Source organism: Condylura cristata, unplaced genomic scaffold (assembly GCF_000260355.1).
Source record: "Condylura cristata isolate star-nosed mole 26May11 unplaced genomic scaffold, ConCri1.0 scaffold00008, whole genome shotgun sequence".
Lineage (NCBI taxonomy): Eukaryota > Metazoa > Chordata > Mammalia > Eulipotyphla > Talpidae > Condylura > Condylura cristata.
The window spans coordinates 57,570,189-57,589,607 of NW_004567109.1; the positions used below are offsets into that span (position 1 = coordinate 57,570,189).

Below are 19,419 nucleotides of genomic sequence, written 5' to 3' on the forward strand. Positions count from 1 at the left end.
CCTCTGCAGACCGAGGTGCTTAATGCCCTTTCAACCAAAGCCGATGCTTGCTTATGTCCTCTGCAGTTAATACAGAAATAATATTCACTCTTCTCTAGTTCATGCCCAACCTGAACTGACAATTGGGTGCCACTCAGACAGATTCCATCACATTCAAGAATATCTTCCTCTATTGAAGAAAATCCCACTTCTTTACTAGCTCCATTGGAAAGCAGCACCATCATGACCTAGAGAGTGTCTAACATACACAGTGGTTGGATTCTGCTCTTGAAAATGGCCTCAAAACCAGTCATGATATATTATATTTTTTGAGTTCCTACTGTGCACATCGGGCACTCTATATACCTTATTTAGATTCACAGCTACAAGGTGGGCTTGGCAATAGCTCAAGTTAGTTACCTCCTAAGGGGGTAAAATGTTTAGATCCGTTCTAAGACTGCTGCACGCTCGTGGGCTCACGGGGACAGGCACTTCGTATAAGGACACAGTAATACTGAATTCCAGGAAAATCTCACTTGGTCAGTCTCTATTAATTACCCGTTTGCAATTTTTTTTTAAGATGTATTTATTTGTGCCTACAGAACTGGGTCACAGGCCAGAGGTGCAGGGGCGGTGAGAGGCTTCACCAGAGACAGAGTGGGGAGCAGAACAGTCAGATCAATGAAGTACACTGCTGAGGGGAGCAGCGGGCGGGTCAGGAGAGGTCTGCTGCGCCATGTGGATCACCTCCGAGTTTGGGGATCGAACTTGCAGGGAAGCAGCTGCGGCTAGCTTGCAGTGCTGCGTCCTAACCTGTTGTGCCACCGGGGAGGGCCTGCAATTCTTTTTTTATGATGTGCAGTTTATTTGGTTGAATGGCAGGGGCTAGGCCTAATCTACTGAATTGGTTTTGGTTCCTTCAGTGCAGGAATTTGCCATCGTTAACGCCACACTCTTTATTCTCGAACAGCACCAGTAACAGGAGGAGCCTGGTCATGCTGACGGATTGTGTGCTTTGCTTCCCAGACCCATGTTCAGTGGTGACACACTGTTAGGCTCAATTAGACCTTGGTGAAGACATTTGCATCAACGTGATTGAAAAATGGTATTAATTGCGCTGCCCTCCTTCCCAAGAGGCAGTTGGTAAGCATTTGCCAGTCCACCAAGGCAAACCTTCTGCTGAGAAATTATCTGAAGGTCCATGAACTACTCTATAGCTCAGCAGACTGAAAGACAGACTTACCATCTGACTTTGAGCCAGTGAGTTTCCATCAATGAGAATAAACCCTATTCCCAAGGCATTTTACCTTTGAGTGATTCCTTCAAAATCTTCTGCACCTTCATTTTTCTCTCTTGAAACTAAAAGCGCTTTTTCTCTCCAACACTCCTTTTCCCTCCTCTTGGTTCTCATGAGCTGTCATTTTAGCTTCTCAATCAAGAGGAGTCACAAGACCACACCCATTCGAAGCTCTCACTTCCTGTGGAAATAGCTGGACCCACTTAGCCTGGGCAGCATGCCCTCTGCCACAACACAGGCCGGCCACCATTCATTACTGGCTATCGCCATGTGTTGGGGCTTCAGGGCCATGTCCAGCTGAGACCAAAGAAGACACAGTGGGAGATTGCCCACTGCCTCCTGAATGCTAGCTGGTGGCAGGATTTGGGCCTCATTTGACTAATTGCCCCCCAGAGTTGCGGAACGGCTGGAGGTACCTCAGCAAATCATCAAAAGTTTCATCCTGGGGCCCTTTTTCCAGACAAAGAGGGCCACTTAAAACATCATCTGCAGATTTCCAACCAAGCCTGAGAATCTCCAGTGAAGTGGATATTTCTACTTTGCAATCTGGCAGTGCGGTTTAGCTGGCTTAAAAATGTTGCTTTGGAGGTGAAGGGACACAAGAGTCCCTGATATATGTGACCTTGCTCCTTATGCTGAAATACCATTTAGGACTCCTATTTCTCTTCATCTGGAATCTAGAAGGCTCATTTCTTTCCAGGGTTTATTATTCAATATATGAATATTAGGGCATCATTCAGTAAACAAATCTGGGTCTTACAGCACAATCTGGGTAGTAACTTTGTGGACTTTTGATATGTGCATTAACATTCCTAAAAATTAATTTCTACCACCACCACCCTCCCAAGAAATTACAAGTTACAGTCAACATTCCCCTCCAATCCACCCCACCCCACTCCTATACTGACTGAAGCCACATTTATCAACATCCAAGGAGAACCAAAATAGACTGGCTGTGGTAGAATTTTCAAGGCATTTGTTTTGAAAAATCTCCCATCTAATGGAAGTAACAATACTCCAAGACTTCTTTTTCTTTCTTTCTTTCTTTTTTTTTTTTTATAGAAGACTGTTTCATCAGAACATTTTCAGGACTGAGGTATAAATGAATGAGAAATGTATAAATTCAATTTTGCTTAAAAGGGGCAGGAGGGTTTCAAGATTAAGAGAACAAACCCTTGGAGCAAAACATGATTTGAGTTTTATTGAACCAAGAAGACTAAAAAAAATGTCTGGAGCGCTCAGAAAATCTTTATCAAGTCTCCGCTCAGTACTCCTGGGACTCATCATGAAGTTTATAAAATTCAGAGCTGATGAGGTGTGTGCTGTGTGTCTGAGTGAGTTTATGACTCACCTCCTACCTCGCTGTAGGAATCTGAGCCTCCAGGTAATGCTTAAGGAACAAATGGAACATGTTTACCCCTCTGCTCCCCCACATCACCACACGGGTCCCAACAAGGATCTTCACCCCTGATTATATGGGGATACGTTGTCAATCAGAAGGATGGTGCTCACCCAACCAAGCAACCATGTTTAAGGGGAGAGAAGATATGACATCCTTTATGGTACAATTGATCCCTTTACCCATTTCATCCACCATCTGTCACTTCTTCCCTTCTGGTCAGATGTGATTTTTTTTTTCCCCTAGTTCTCAGTGAGAAGTCAGCTCTGCTACTCAGACCTTTTGGCATCTGTGTCTCTGCAAATGTCGTTCCCTCACCCTTCTTCCTTCAAGACTCAATAAATTATCACCTCCCACTGATGCCTCCCCTACTGGACCTTCCAGTTCCCTGCCACCCAGGCGGAAAAGTCTTCTTCCTCTCGGCCCCAGTAGTCTTAGCTAAGTGTCTTAGCTGCTGGGAATGTTTTGTCAAAAATTTCTAGACAGCAATCCATAACATCTTACAAATATGAATATTTTTATCTATCTATACGTTATATAGATATTACAGATATAGATGTATATGTACACACACACATTTGATCCATGCTGTATGTTTTAAATGTTAAATTTGTTGATAATAGCAAAAAATCAGGACACAAACAATCTTGTAATTAAAGGCATTGCCTGAAAAATCCAAAGATCTAGGTTCACTGGGCCAAAATTCAACATGCTAACAACTAGTTGTTAGCTACTTCTTTTTCTAGTCCTTGACGTCTAGCCCCAGTCTCCACCACTCCCTATGGTCATGCCTCCGACTCATCTAAAAATTACCTACCAACTACTACTGTGTTTAGGTTTGCAGTCCTTGATCTGTCTACCAGTTTAAGTACTCCATATGAACATCTATATCCTTTCATCTCTCTCCCAACAAGTATTATCACACGTCTGTCATGCCAGAGAAGGCCAGTCATATTGTAGACATCACTATGAAAATAGGGTCTGAGCAATTTTAGGGCAGCAACACTGTCCTGTAGGATACTGTGATGGTTGTCATGTAAACACTTGTCAAAACCCATAGGAAGAACAGCACCAAAAGTGAACTCTAACCTAAACTACAGACCTTAGTTAAGATAATGTATCAATTTGGGTTTGTCAGCAGGAACAAATATACCACAGCAAAATGATAATAACAGAAGAAACTGTGAGGACATGGGATGGGGGCACTGTGTATTTTCTGTGCAAGTGTTCAGTAAACCTAAAATTGCCTTCAAATATTTTATTAGGAAAAAAAAATAAATGCAAATGCTATCTAATCAGAGTGATAACAAGAACTCTGTACCAGGCAAAAGCAGTTTCTGCCATGGGATTTATGTCAGGAAACAGAAGCAGAAACACCGGTGGGCACCCAAATATGCCCACCATACCACCACTTTGAGGAACAATCTGAGCATAAGCCTCTCTCGGGTGTGGGTGGGATGTGACTGTGACACATGTGACATGCTGGTGGGGCTGCCTCACACATGCTTGGTTGAGACATTCCAAGGACAGAAGCAAGTTTAAGTAACAGCCAACGCAGAAAACCAGGTTGGCCAACAAACGTACCTCAAAAGACCAGCAGAGAAGCAGCAAATAGCACCCCTACTTCCCACTCTTTGGGGCCTGGAGTCCCCGCAATGCCGCCATGCCAAAGAGGATTTTCCATGTCTGCTTGCTTGTCTTATGTTTTCTATTCAGTCTAACAGGGCACTTTACCTGTATCCCTATACCCTATATGCTAATTTTTTTTTTTTTTCCGACAGCCCTATTTTTTTTTCTGCCTTTCTGTTTCTTATCAGACTTGAGACGGGAGGCGAGAAACAAAGACGTGTAGATTGTGAGCTCCGGGAGAGCAGGAACAGAGTTGCTTCATTTCTTGACATACGATAGTGGAAGATCCGTTGACAATAGTTGAGTGAGGGAAATCCTACAGGATAGACAGCTTCAAATCACAACATAGCAGAGGGGGCAATGCGCTACATAGTGGAGGGTGTCTTATAAGCGACTTTTCAATCAAATTTGCTGGTATTTCCAAGGACCCATCCACATCTGTGCATCTTCTGCCCCATGCCATCCCATCTCTCCTCAGGCTGCATGGCTGCATGGCTGCGGGCATGCTCAGTGAGCCCCCTGCTGGGAGCTGTAGGTACTGCAAGGTGGCCCATTACTCTGCGTGTGGACCTTGGGAAAGGTCAGAAAAGTGGTCCCTCCCAGCTCCATGTGCAGCTGGATGGTAACCCTGACATCCTGAGAGAGGAGCCACCATGGAAAATAAGAGTGTGTTTTGCTTGTTTGATGAATGGATTTGGTAAAATGTTTTCTTACTTTTTCCTAGACATCGCCTGGTGGTATTACCAGTATCAGCGAGGTAAAAAGTTTACACTAACTTGACTATTTTGGTCACATTACTTTTTAAGGAAGAGCTGTTTCATTAAGTATATATTTCATAATTCATCTTCTCACTGACCAACTTTGGTACTCCTTGTTAGCAAACCCCACCAATTAGAAATAACTTCTACTGGAAACAGTTGGAATTGTGCTTTCAGCAATAAGTTACAGGAAAAGCTTTGTTCTCTTAAAAACAGTAAGTTGTCTTCTCAATGGCAACAAGATATATGGAAAAGCTCAGGGCTCATTTGTGGTTCAAGTGTAGTAACTGTTTAGAACAAATAACCTGAATTCCTAGTCTCTTTTTCCATGTGCTCTGGAACTCCTAATCCACTGAACAGTTTCTGAGGCAGTGTTTCTTAGTATTTATCTATTTTATTGTCTTAATGATTTTACATAATCAGCTTGGAGTGTTTTATGAGACAAAGTGGAATGTTTTGAAATAAACAAATGAGGGAGCAGGAGGTGGAAAACTGGCTAGAGTGAGGTAGAAGATGGGAGAGGAAAGCAAGCAGGCAGAGATCAGGAACCAAAACCTCAAATGCCTGTGAGGCCAGGCAGGTGGCATGAATGCAGAAGTGGCCAGAGGTGAGTGAGGGGCAGCACCAGAGGCTTTGATTTCCCAGGGGAAAGAGCCACTGCTCAACTCTAATAGACTATTGCCCAGTGAGATTTTGAGACCCAGAGAAATCAGGAATCCTGATTTGTCCCATAAACATCTCACTTTTAAATGTTGCCACTTAGTCTACCCCCCTACGGGAAAAAAAATGCATTTAAAATCCAAACAAGAGCTACTTGTGGACTGTGTTCATCCATAACCGCCATTTTGTAACCTCAAAACTAGTTAAAGTCAATCCCAGAGACTCCATGATGGAGAAATTATTTTCTAATTCTCTTCCTAGAGATCATGATGGCCATGGTTGTTGGTTATGGCCATGAAACTAAGAGAGAAGACACCTCACTAAGGGATCCAAAGGCTTCTGTCCTCCCATTCTTAACTGTTCAAGGGTCCACCTTTTTCAAGTGCACAGAGCTTGTTAGGCGCAGAACTACAGCGAGGCTAGTTATGAGCCCATTTGCAATTTATACTTGAGGGAATCAGAAGTCATTGAAGAACCCATTGGAGCCAAGTGTATAAGAAAGGTCTTGGACAAGCTGGATTCTAGGCTCGGTTCTGTCATCAGCTGGCTATGTGGTCTAGGACTCAGACTAAGACATTCAGCTTTTAGAAGAACACTAGATCCCCTATACTAGAGCCCTTAACACCATTTCTTTGTATTTAAAATATAGGAGCTCACTGGAAGTGTATAGGCAAATGTCCTAATTCAATATAATTTTTTCTAAAGGTCTAAAGCTCTCATCCCACACTTAGAAGAGTCTATGACTCCAAAATATTAAAGACTATTTCATCTGAATCACTTCCACAAACTCTCCTGCAGTCTGGGAATCTTCTATGGTAATTCCTCTAAACTTGGTTATTCTAGCTCACTTTAGCTATCTCCACTAATAGACAGCTCATCATTTTTCAAGGTTCTCAAAGACAGAAACATCTTTAGAACACTCCTCTTCCTTAGATTCAGAAGGAGAGGAAAATAAGCCCCGTACACTCCCACCACCTACAAGGTCGTTGTAAGACAAGGGGCATGCAAACATCCTATAAATTAAATGTACTTTATAATTTATTCTTATTATGTAGTTATCGCCATAGTATTCAATCACCAGGTTAATTTTTATCTCTATCACGGAAACACAATCTGACTTAGTAACTGGCCCGTTATAGCTAACAACAAAAACCAGTAATGACAACCAACATTTGGCCTCGTACATTCTTTACAAGCATCAAAAAAAAAGCAAAACAAAAACAAAAAAACTGTCCAGGAAGCTTCCCCGCTGTTAATTCTACAATATTCTTCCTCCTACCAGGGAGGTGGGCGGGTCTCTTTCCTTTCCTGGAAACCGTGTTGCAGTACCTAAGTGTCCCCCCAGGGGGCAGCATTAGGATACAGAAACTCCTGTAGTCCATCCAAAGATTGAGGATGTATTTACCGTGGCCAGATGCACCAGACACAAAGAAAGGGAAGGGAGAATTGATGTGAAGGACAGGGATGCCTTGATATGGGCATCCTAAAAGGTTGCCACAAGCATAGGCAACACATAAGTGTTACAATCCGCACATTTTTTAAAGGACTAGATCAAAATTGAGAACCAAGCACACCTCCCATTAGAGAGGGAATGTGCCATTTCATAACATTTTTGCGTCAAATCATTTCACAAAATTTTTGCTTCAAATTATTTCACAAAATTTTTGCTTCCATCATGGGTACCCTGGATTATGATGGACATTGTTCTTGCTATGAAACATGATGGAAAAAAAAAACCACACATACGCACAAATTCAAGAAACGGTGGTTTAAAAAAAAAAATAGAACCACCCTAATGTCACCTACAGCCAACTTCCAAGCATCTCAAAACCTAAGGACGAATTTCCTTTAGTAGCTGAGGTTACCACAGACTGACAATAAGAGGGTTAATGAAAAAAAAAAAAAAAACCATACAAAAGCTTTACAGTTATATTCAAATATTACAGAGGCTGTTCGATGTGATCATTGTCCCTTCTGCCTAGATGGCCAACAGTGTTTTATAAAGTCTAGTTCTATCTTAATCATGGGGACTTCCTATAGCTATTTTGACTTATATGCATTTTTTCATAAGAGAGATAAGTAAACAAGTACAGTTGCTATGTCAGAGGAATTTTCTCCAACTTCTGTAAAGAGATTTCCCTGAGCTTGTAAGGAATTCAGTGAAAGGGAGAGTAATAGAAGTAAGATAATATTGCAAAAAGAATGGATAAGATAAACTTATGTGTATGAGATGTCTTTGATAGTATATCATTTCTTCCAAAAATATGTTTCTATCTTCCTTGTTTACATTTTAATATGACTTTTGCCTTCTTTTCACACTGTTAAATTCTGCCTTTTAAAAATTGCTATTAAATCTAGGTGATTTTAAACTGGCAATTTTATTTCCATTTTTAAATGAGTTAAAAATATGTGCGCCTATTCAGAATTAGACTTATGGAAGGGGGGGGGTGTTTGTTTTAGAATCTACCCTTTGATTTACAGAGAAACACTGAAGTGTTTAGGTAATTGCTACTTAACTTGTTAGCTACAACCATAACAATAATTAAAGGCTCTGCAAGAATTATAAGGAAATTGGCCACTTGCAGCTATGTTGTGTAAACACAGCATCTTATTTATATTGAATAATCTGCCTTCCTCCCAGCAGGATAAGATATGTGTTGCCCAGTGAGTGCATGGGAAAAATGACAACTGAGCGTTGCTGCCAATTTCTCCTGCCTCTCCTTAGAACCTTCCCCAAATGAACATTATTTTATGGAAGTTGTACAAGATACAAACTTGCCTTGATAGATTTTTTTATATTGAAATCAAAGTCTTAAAAGGAAAAGCGACAATTGCAGAGAAAATGTGGTGCAGAGAGCACAGAGACACGCAATTTCATTCACCTTGTCCTCCCAGCCAGAAACAGCTCATCGTGATGCTCCATCTTCACAGAGTGACGTGGCGTCTGTGCGTGCTCCCAGCAGCCTTCCCATCTCATCAATATTCTTGCCAGCCCCGATTTACAGTTCAATATATGGATTTGGTAATGTCTACATGACAACAATGGGCAGAGAAGATTAGATGGCAATTGATCGCTGATTGGAGTAAATTTATAGAAAGCCTTCCGGCAGGGCCCAGCCAAAAGCACTCACTTACCCTTCTGCAATGATAAGACTATGAAAGTTCCACTGATTTGGAGCTAGTGATTCTTGGACAGGAGATGGGGAGATTGCTCACTTTAATTGACTGACGCTTCCTCAATAACTACTGCAAAATTATATTACATATTGCAGGAATAGTTAACCTATTACTCCAGACAGCTGTTCCTAGAGCCCTTGAAATGCTTCAGAAGCTTTCATTTAAATCAAGTGATGCCCACTGAAGTCATTTTCTTATTACTTATGGCTATCTAGTAGATATCATAAAGTGATACACTGTAAAATATATTCATATTTTAAAATTAACATTGTGTATACAATAATTTGAACTTTGTGCTAAGTCATTCTGGCCTTCCTCTAGTTGTCTCAAATGATGAGAGTTTATTCTGTTTTTTAATAGAATTTAAAAAAAAAAACTCAGATGTTTCCCTTTGCTGTTTGGAATGGCATTCATTCCACTTGCTTCACTTTGTCTCCTGAATTTCAGATGTTCAGTGGGCAGCAAATTGCATATGCAAAGTTTATATTGAAAGAAAAGGAAATGTTTTCATATGGACTTATTTTTAGTGCTATGGTCTCATCTCTACTAGGCCACTTGGCGGAAGCCCCCTCCCTGGATGGCATCTGACACACTGAAGGGCATGCCTGAATCAACTGTGAGACAGAAAGGACTGGGCAGGGAGATGGCTCAAAGGAGGAAGGTCATCTACAGTGTGACCCCCAATGCACTGGGTCCTGACCCACTCTGAACTGCCCAGACTGCAGTCTCACAAGGGGTTCTTGAGGTCAGTGGTTCCAATGCCGTCTCCTCTGCTTCCAGATAAGATTGAAGATGAGTTGGAGATGACCATGGTCTGTCACCGGCCAGAGGGGCTGGAGCAGCTTGAGGCTCAGACCAATTTCACCAAGCGGGAGCTGCAAGTCCTATATCGAGGCTTCAAAAATGTAAGATACCCCCACCACCGCCTCTGAAGTCCAGGGCAGAATTTCCCACATGGGGCCTGCAAATACCAAGCAACATTCCCAGGCCCAAGTTCTCACCTAGCACAATACATTCACTCACTCAGTAGTACCAGTGTCTCTGTCATGAAGGGATTAAGTTGCGCTGCTAACCCAGCTCACAGGCCCTGATGGGTAAGCCTGAATGCAAGGCATAAATGAACACCACAGTCACATATATTTAACCTCATGGCAGTCTAATTGGGAAAGTGCTGTTTGCCCCATTTTCCAGGTTAGGTCATCAAGGGTCAGAGACTGACTCTCTCTAAGTTTCAAAGCTTAGTAGGGGCTGAGCCAAGACCCAGACCCAGGGCTTTCTAATTCCAAAGCCCAAAACTCCTGGCTCCTCACAGAGCTCACTCTCTGGCAACATCACCTCACTTTGGAAAGCAGCTTCAGTCTTAAGTGGGGCCACCTTCCGGCCACTCAACTTTGGAGACACAACACAAAAAAAAACACACAGGAGATTGCATAGGCCCTGCACACTGGCCATCGGTGGGGAAGAGGGTGTGGAAGGCCTTAGAGTCCTTGACCCTCAGACACCTGCCCCATCTCCCTCCCCTTCATGCAGGAGTGCCCCAGCGGTGTGGTCAATGAAGAAACATTCAAGCAAATCTATGCTCAGTTCTTCCCTCATGGAGGTAAGTCCAAGCCTTGAAAAAATCCCATCCAGCTCCCTGTCTGATGAGCAGCTTCTTATTCCAAGTTCATGCAGCTTTGTTATCTGCCTCTTCCTCAAGGCTGGGATTGCTCAGAGCAGGTTTCCTCCCTGTGGGATTTGCTAGAACTTACTCATAAAAGAGTTCTGAAAATGGGCCCTTGACCATTTGATTGAGAGGTTGGTTATGAGAGATTGATTATGTGCTATAACGTCTCATAAAAGCTCTAGAAAGCAGCTCTGACCTAACAGGGCAACTGAATTTCAGAGAGGTTAAGCAGTTCACTCAAGATCACACAGCTAATGAGTGGCAGACAGGATTAGACCCTGTTAAGTATCTGATGTACAGTTTTGTCATGTTAGGGCTACCATGATGCCACACATACACTCTATTCTTTTCCTTACGAAGTGAGGCAGACTCGATTTTGGAAATTAATTTACTAAATTAATACAAAATGATGTATGGAGCACCATGTTGTGATGATAAATCCAGGTCAGTGATTGCCGTAAGCTCGGCTGCTCTGTGGCCCTACCTGAAGAAGCTGAAGAAAGTCAGCTCTGGCCAATGGACCCAGGTCACCCATGGCCCTTTCTGTGGGGTCCATGTGTTACCTCCTATCCATGTGTTGCTTCCTATCCCCTGGGGTTACCTCCCACAGGACTCCTTCACTGGGTCCTGGTGAAATGTACATCCAAGTATACCAAACATTTTTCAGCAGCACACAGAACCTTCCTAGGCACAGGGTTGCTACCCAAGTTGGGGGTAGCTTCACCCCATGCAGGTGCCAGGCCACCATTTATTGAAGTCTTTTGAACCACACTTTTTTGAGTTTTGACTCTATGGAAGGTTTGTTGATGGTTTTGATGATGTGACTATGTGAAAAGTTTCACATATTATTTCCAAAATTTCAAGGGATAAGTCTGGCTACCTCTCACTGTACAGAGATAGGAAAATGAAGCTCAGAGAGGCTGTGTTGGAATCTAAGGGCTGTGTAGTGGGAGAGAGGCTGTGTTCGAATCTTAAGGGCTGTGTAGTGGGAGAACTGCTCTCCAGTGGCCATGTGCTAAGGGGTGCTCATCCCATGATATTTGTGCTGCTACTCAGACAACCATCTGTTCCACACAGTTGCTGTGTCTTTCATCCAACAAGAATTACAGAGACAGAGCCCTCCCTGGTGGCGCGGTTAATGCACAGCTCTATGAAGCCTCTGCAGCCACTGCAGCATGAGTTCGATCCCCACCCAGGAGAGTGACCCACATGGCACAGCAGACCTCACTTGACTGGCTTGTTGCTCCCCTCAGCAGTGTATTTCAATACATCTGCCTGTTCTGCTCCCCACTCTGTCTCTGGTGAATCTTCTCGCCCCCTGCACCTCAGGCCTGTACCCTAGCTCTGTGTGCATAAATAAATAAATCTTAAAAAAAGAATTACAGAGCTAGGCAGGAGGGTCTTCTCTGGGAACAGCTAGATAGAGGGATAAGGACTCCCCACCTAAACTAGAGCTAAATTGGTCCTGAGTGGCCACTAGCAGGTTTTTGCTGTCCCTAGTATGCTCTCTTCTACCAGTATATCCCCTTTTCTTCCTTATTGTCTTAAACAATCACGCTCCCCTGTGGAATCCCAGCTGCCACAACCTGCCTTCCCTCTCTGCCTTGCAGATGCCAGCACATATGCCCATTACCTCTTCCACGCCTTCGACACCACCCAGACAGGCTCTGTGAAGTTTGAGGTATGTTTGTCTCGTGAGTCCCTGGGTCCTCATCCCCTCTCCTACCAAGCCATAGAGATTTGGGGAAAGGACTGGGTCATCAAATGCTTCAGTCAAGACAGGATAACCATTATCTACTTAATAAGCATTTCCTAAGGAGATAGAAGAAGCAACTGTCTCCACCCTCTAGCCCCCTTCAGGGCCTCCATGACTTAAGTCAGCAATTTAGCAACCCCCCTGCACGCCAGCCTGACCACATGGAAAGCTCTCTACACACCAGCCATTTTAATCCCCACAATAACCCTACAAGTATTTTGTAATTAAATTACTGTCTTTATTTATATCTATTTTCTATCAGCCGTAGCCCCCATAGAATTCCCTCACCAATTCACCTGTGCACCATCACCATAGTCACTTGTATTCTTCCTGCCTTCATGCTGATCCTGCTCCCTCCCCTGCAGAATGTCTGTGGTTTATAATTGTATTTATTAGAAGTTTGTGGACGAGGAAAGTAAGACAAAGAGTTGCTTTCCCAAGGTTAGGCAGCTAGTAAGTGGAAAAGACAGATTGGAACTCCGAGCCCATGTTCTTAGATACTAGACTATTTCATCACTCATGTAACTGCAGACTTGGGCTGAGACACTACCCGGGGAGGCTGTGTTTCCCTGTGTCTGCAGGTGTCAGCACACACAGAGTTCCATTCCCCAGATGGGGTGGAATGGGGAGGGTGTGGGAGGGGTCCTCTACTAAGATTGGCCATACCTCAGGAACAGAGGACGTGAGCAATACCACCATGTAAAAACAGCCCCCAAGTTTGATCATGACAGCTTTCCCCCAATTGATGGCTTCCGGGTCAATGTCACTCATGTCTCTTCCATTTCTCAGGACTTTGTAACTGCTCTGTCGATTTTACTGAGAGGAACCGTCCATGAGAAACTAAGGTGGACGTTTAATTTGTATGACATCAATAAAGATGGTTACATAAACAAAGAGGTAAGCTGAGCCCAGGGGTATGAGGACACTCACACCTAGTGAAATAGAAGACAGTTGTGAAATTGTCAGAATGAGGAGGGTCCTGCTTTGGGGGTCATAGAGCTTTTTCCTGCAAAGTGCAGGTCACCTTTGACTTCAGTCATTCCATACTCTGCCCTGTCCCTAGGTGCCCAAGAGAAGCTGAAGCAGATTCATTCTAACTGGATCACAATATTCAGTGCACATTATTTCAAAGCGGTCCTAAATGATTTATTTTAGTGTAGAGTTAATCTTCCCAGGGGAACTTATATTTTAACAGGTTAATAGCTACAAGTTGAAGCTAATAGTCAGAAAGGTGGCAACCTCTTTTAGTTGCTACACAGAAGGGGAGTCTGGGGGTTCAGCCATCACCAAAGAAATCACCACAACCTTTGAATTATCACTGCTTGACCATTTTAGTGCTTCCCAGTACATGCAGTGACTACCAGTGAAATATGCACTGAGTTATCTCAAAATTTACTTTGGTATCCTGGAATCTCTGCCAGGGGCAGATACTTTAGCAAAGCAGTACCTGGCACTTTTATCACAGAGGTCAGTGTTGGGAAACAGACCCATGACCTAATAATAAAAATCGTAGTAATTTTAGTAACTGTTTACTGGTCACTTACTCTGTATCAGTTTGCATTGAAATATTGGAAAGAAACTGACAAGATCTGAAACCCCATCGACCAAGGATGGTAATTATTGTTATATAGACATGATAATTTAATTACAAAAACTAGAAAAATCATCAACAGAAACTTTCTTGTGTTAGAGAGATTTATTAATATAGGGAGTCGATGGAGCACACTTAATCTCCTTGAAACTAGAAAGTTATTTCTAGCTTCTTCTCCTCCTCACCCTCTCCCTCCTTCCACTCCCCTTCTCCCCTCTCCCCTCTCTCTCACTTCCCCCTCCCCCCTCCTCCTCTCACTCTCTGCCTCTCTGTCACTGTCTCTCATCTCTTCTTTCTTCCTTTTTTCCTTCCCCTTCTGAAATCACATGGCCATACTTTCTTCTGTGATAATTGACAGGCTCAAGTTGAGAGAAACATAGGGGTGGAGAAGACCCAAGGGAAGGTTCTAGTTGATTGGGTGACCATTCTCAGACACTGCCTCTCCATGGCTTCACTTGACCTCTATTAATGTCTCTGTCTTCTTCTGTTGTTTTTCTCAAAGGGAGAGAGAGAAAGTGTGTGTGTGTGTGTGTGTGCAATTGTTCATGCAAACATTTGTTTCTCCCTTACCCTAACTGCCCCCCACCACCACTTTTCTCCCTCCACCCCCCTTTCTCTTCTTTCCTCTTCTTTCAATCCTTTTCTCAAAGCAGTACAGTACCTATGCTCCATTCTGCTCTTCTGCAGAAGGCCGTGTTTCAGGTCTCCCTCATCCTCAGCTGAACTTGGAAATGGCTTGTCCATAGCCACAACTCCCCTTGACTTTAGAGCTCCAGTGTTCTACCACTTCAGACTAGTTTCTGTGCCTCTTAATTCAAATTCCTCAAGGAGGAAAGACTGAGTAGCTCAGCTTTAGTCAGATGTCTACATATGCCAGTCAGCAGTGGCCACAGGTCACCTGGTACAAACTCAGCCACCCATACAAGGAATATGGAAGGGAGAAAGGGTCTTTCACAGTTGGGGGGGAGGGGTACTGATCAGAACCAGACACATCCATCCCATCTTACATAACTCCTCACTAAGGATAATTCCCTGAAGAAGTGACCTACCGAAAAGCTTAGGCAGACAGGGAACTTTTCACTGCCCTCTCTAGGAGGATTTCCTAGAAATAACACCTCCTACTTGCTAATGAAACTCCTTTTCTTCAGCAGAAGTTCCTTCTAATTGCTCTCATTGACAAAGGGGACAAAACACCCCAATTTCTGTCACCTAGGAGGAGTTTGACCACATGGTTCCCATTTTAAGGCTTCCATGTCCTCTTTCCAGGAGATGATGGACATAGTCAAAGCCATCTATGACATGATGGGGAAATACACGTATCCCGTGCTCAAAGAGGATACCCCCCGACAGCACGTGGATGTCTTCTTCCAGGTAAGTGCACACACCTGCGTGGGTAGATCCATGAGCCTTTCTATGCATTTGAGCAAGTAGTTTGTGTCTACTTGCTCAAATGCATAGGTGCTGAGCATCATGGGAAACTTAATTACAAGATGTATTGTCCTTGAGGAATCATTGACCGTGTTAAGCAAGCAAGTGTCCCTTACGGGAACAAACAGGGAAGTATAATATCAAGTGTAAGTGGTGTAGTATGGATTCTCAGTGCCATAAAAATTCTTGGGCACCTAAGTAAACAGAGCAGATGCAGTTAAGGGCTTTGTGTAGGCGTTAAAGATTTGTGTCTGAGAGTAAAGAGAAAGAGGTCTGGAAACTAGGGTACACTGGACTGTGAGTTCTTTAAATAGAAGAGTTTGGCTTGGCTCTGGTGGTGGTGGGGGTAGCTACTATTGATTTGTGGTTCAAGAACAACATGATTATGGTAGCAATATTAACTTCCCAGTAGCGTAGCAAAAAATGTCAGGCCCATCCTAATGCCATCGCTGTGGTTAGGGAGCCTGCAGAACGATCTGGTGATGAGGCTATGAGTCTGAAGCCAATCTTTGCATTTTAAGGTGACTTGTGGGGATACAAGTGGCATAACCAGGACCTAGCGTGAACTGTCTCCTCATTGGAAGAACACTCTAGTTCTCAAAAGTAAACTTTTAACAAAAGGCACATTTGGAATATAGACTACCTGGTTTTCCAAAGTAATTTCTGTTTTATCTTTCAGAAAATGGACAAAAATAAAGATGGCATCGTGACTTTAGATGAATTTCTTGAATCCTGTCAGGAGGTAATGATAAATCTCAAGGCAATATACCTCCAAATATGGGAAAGGAAATCTGGGTCTCGAGGAAGGAAGAAAATGAAAAATGTGTGAACCCTGAGGTCACAGTATCTTTGATGCCACAACCACCAATGACTCAGAAACCTACTCTCCCCTCCCCAGAGTGCCCCCAGACAGATAAGACTTGTGCTTTTCGAGGCATTGTCCTGGATAAGCACAAGACCAAGTGGGACAGCCTGAAAAGTGGTGGGGATAGGAAAACCCATACGAGGTCTTCCTGAAATGACAAACTTCCCAAGGGGTGAACACTGTCATTCCCACCTGTCTCTGACTTGATGACACACTGCCCGGACAACAATAGCTGGGGAAATAAATCTAAGGCTGCAAGTCTCAAGCTACAGTGTGTGTAAGGCTATGCCTGGGAGAATTCTAAAAATAGATTCAAAATCTGGGGCAGGGGCCTGGAAATTCTCATTGTAATACAAATATCTAGAACCAAAGCTTCTAAAACTTCATTTCACAGGCCAACCTCCTGGAGCCTTTCATTATAATTCAGATTCTGATCTAACAGGTCTAGAGTAGGCTTGGCTGATATATTTTCACCCAGGTGATGCTGAGACTGCTGGTCCCCCCCACCCCACTGCGTCCAGAGTGTCTGCTTGAGAATGAACTAGAAATAGTTGTTCTCATCTACATTAGGAAAATGCACTTAATACCCTCACCTTATTTCAGAAAGGTAGGTACACAGTTACTCTGAACTCTTCCCAAGAAGAACTGCAAATGCAAGAAAGCAGGGCAAAGTTATCCATACTACTGAGTACCTGGCAGGTGTCAGATCCAATGACTAATTCTTACAACGGTCCTAAGAGGCAGATGCATTATTTTTGGGGTGGGGGGTGGGATGGATTTTCAACATATTTGATAACTAGAATGAACTGAGATTTGACCATTTTTAACTGGCTTTGACCATTGTCCTGATGCAGGGCCCTAGAGGGCCTCTCCTGAACTGGCTTTCCCTGTTAGTTTGGTAATGTGTGAGTGGCCCAGGGATTCTGGGCCAACTATGAGACAGCCAGAGGGGAAGATGCTGGAGAGGAATCCCAGGTCAGCAGCTGCTTACCAACAAGGCTAGAAGTATTTTAACACTTTAATCATTGAGAACTGACAAGACAGCAATACTGATCACACCCATTTTAAGGGAGAGAAAATGAGGCATTGTAAGGTTAAGAGATGGGACTAAGGCACCATAAGTGACAGAACTCCAAAGAACTCCAAAGTTCTAATTTTAAGCACCGTGCCCTACTGAAGTGTACTTTTTTGCTCTGCTTAACATTTTTTTAATGCATTAAGTTTCTCACATGAGTAGATTCTATAGTTATTCATTACTTAACTTATTTCTTTTTCACAACTCAACCTCTAGGCAGATACCATGGTCGGTGCCATTTTACATGCAAAGAAGCTGAGAGATCAAATAACTTGCCATTGTTACTTATTTCCCTGAATCAGCTAGTAAGGGGAAGAGCCAGGATTTGAATCTCATTCACCTGACACCAGAACCCATTAAGAAATAATATCTGTCTATTCTAGCAACTTTAACACTATTCCAGATAACCAGAATCATTTGTTGTCTCTGCAAGGAAGCCCATGCTGCAGATTTGCTCAGAGAGCAGCCTCGGGGAGTTCTAACCATCCTCTCTTCTTCCTCCTCCCTTCCCAGGATGACAACATCATACGGTCCCTCCAGCTGTTCCAAAATGTCATGTAATTTGGAGACAGCTCTCAGAGACGTTGTACTAAGCCACACCTTAACACCTTGATCTGCCCTTGTTCCGATTTTACACACTGAGTCTTGGGACAGACACACCTTTTACACTTTGGAAGAATTCCCTGCTGAGGACTTTCTGTGGGACCAGCATCACACAACTCGGTCTCTGAGCTCCAACTCTTCCACCTCCCTCTTCATGAGAGAGATGAGATAAACCTGGGTTTGTTCCGGAAGCACGCTCATTTCTTCACACTCCTGCCTGTGGAAGGTCCCGCTGCTTGAGCTTCATCAGTAGTGCACTTTTCTGCTTGCGTGCCCCGCCCACTGCCTCCGCATCCAGCAGACCTTGATGCATCTGGAAGTAAGATGACCTGAACCAAACGCACTCCATCCTCTGATGGCCTCCCAAGCCAATGTGCCTGTTTCCCTTCCTAGGGGGAAGAATGAGCATTACACAGCAGTGGCCTGTCATATAACTAGATTGGGAGAGCCAACACCTCACATAAGTACACTAGGACTGAACTATTAAGCATGGCATTGATGACCCAGACTGCCCACTGTCCTTTGTTTCCAGAGGCAAGACCAGAATTTCTCTCTCAAACTAGCACCTGAGCTGGTAGGACAAGTCCCTTCACACGCCCAGGAAGAGAGCTAATGCGTGGTCCCTGCCTCCACTCCATCTCCCACTAGAGCCCTGCACTGCATGTCCCTCCCAGACAGCCCAGAATGTCTGCAAATTGCTGTAATTTTATACCATGTTCTAATCAATAAAACAAAACTATTTCTTACACTCTTAATCTTTATTTCTTCCATGACTCCTTTGGGCAGGAGAGGTAAGTGGTGAAGAGGGAAGGCTGGTCCACTCACTCAACATCCAGCTATCTGTACTTGCTTTGTGCCAGGCAGTACAGAATCCTTCCAGAATCTTCCTCTAGCCCCAGGCAAGCATCCCATTCAAATGCAAATGCCATGACCTTGTAAAAATGCAACTTCAAGAGGAAAAACTTCAAGGCACCTTCTTCGGACAAGATTGTTGCTCCTAAGACAGATGCTACAGAAAATCTAGAACCTTGTGTAGTGTGGTTGGGAGGTACAGAAATAAAGAGGTGGTTCTGGCCTGCTGAGGGACACAGAGTCAGGGCTGACCAAATGGCTTCCACCCATAAGCAGCAAGTGATTACACATGTTGAACACTGAGTCTGGGTTTCCCTCATTGGACATCACATTAAGACTGTTGCACCAACAGTGGCATTCCTGGAAGGAAAGCAATTTACTGAACTCCTGTTATCCACCAGGGACTGCGTGAGGGGCTTTACAGACATTATCTCATTTCATGGTGTGGTAGAGCATTCTGAAGATAGAAGCTTGATTGGTGAGGAGTGTGAAACTCAGAGGAAGGAGATTTGTTTAAAGTTCTTCAGCTCCATAGAGATCATTCTTCCCTACTAGGGTATTCTGCCTTACCCTGTGGAGCTGAGGCTACCTGACACAGAGCTCACTTGTCTATAGTAGGCATTTCAGGGAGCCATAGATACCCTGTGAACCCCAAGAGCACATGAGGAAACAGACACAGAGGAG

General features: G+C 43.6%; 1 protein-coding gene across 3 annotated transcripts in view; it reads left to right on the plus strand.

Moving 5' to 3' along the window:
- The window catches only part of KCNIP1 (Kv channel interacting protein 1), a 346,136-nt gene extending 327,512 nt beyond the window's left edge, over nt 1–18,624 (plus strand). For 2 of the 3 annotated variants that reach the window (XM_004679202.2, XM_012722521.1), the window contains exons 2-8: nt 9,680–9,804; nt 10,430–10,499; nt 12,176–12,246; nt 13,111–13,218; nt 15,179–15,283; nt 16,020–16,082; nt 17,794–18,624. In XM_004679202.2, coding sequence (XP_004679259.1) covers nt 9,680–9,804; nt 10,430–10,499; nt 12,176–12,246; nt 13,111–13,218; nt 15,179–15,283; nt 16,020–16,082; nt 17,794–17,841 — 590 coding nt within the window. In that variant the 3' untranslated portion in view covers nt 17,842–18,624. Of the gene's footprint in view, nt 1–5,033; nt 5,062–9,679; nt 9,805–10,429; nt 10,500–12,175; nt 12,247–13,110; nt 13,219–15,178; nt 15,284–16,019; nt 16,083–17,793 lie in introns of those variants that run through there. The other variant, XM_012722522.1, reaches the window with a different exon arrangement.
- The last annotated feature ends 795 nt before the right edge of the window (nt 18,625–19,419 follow it).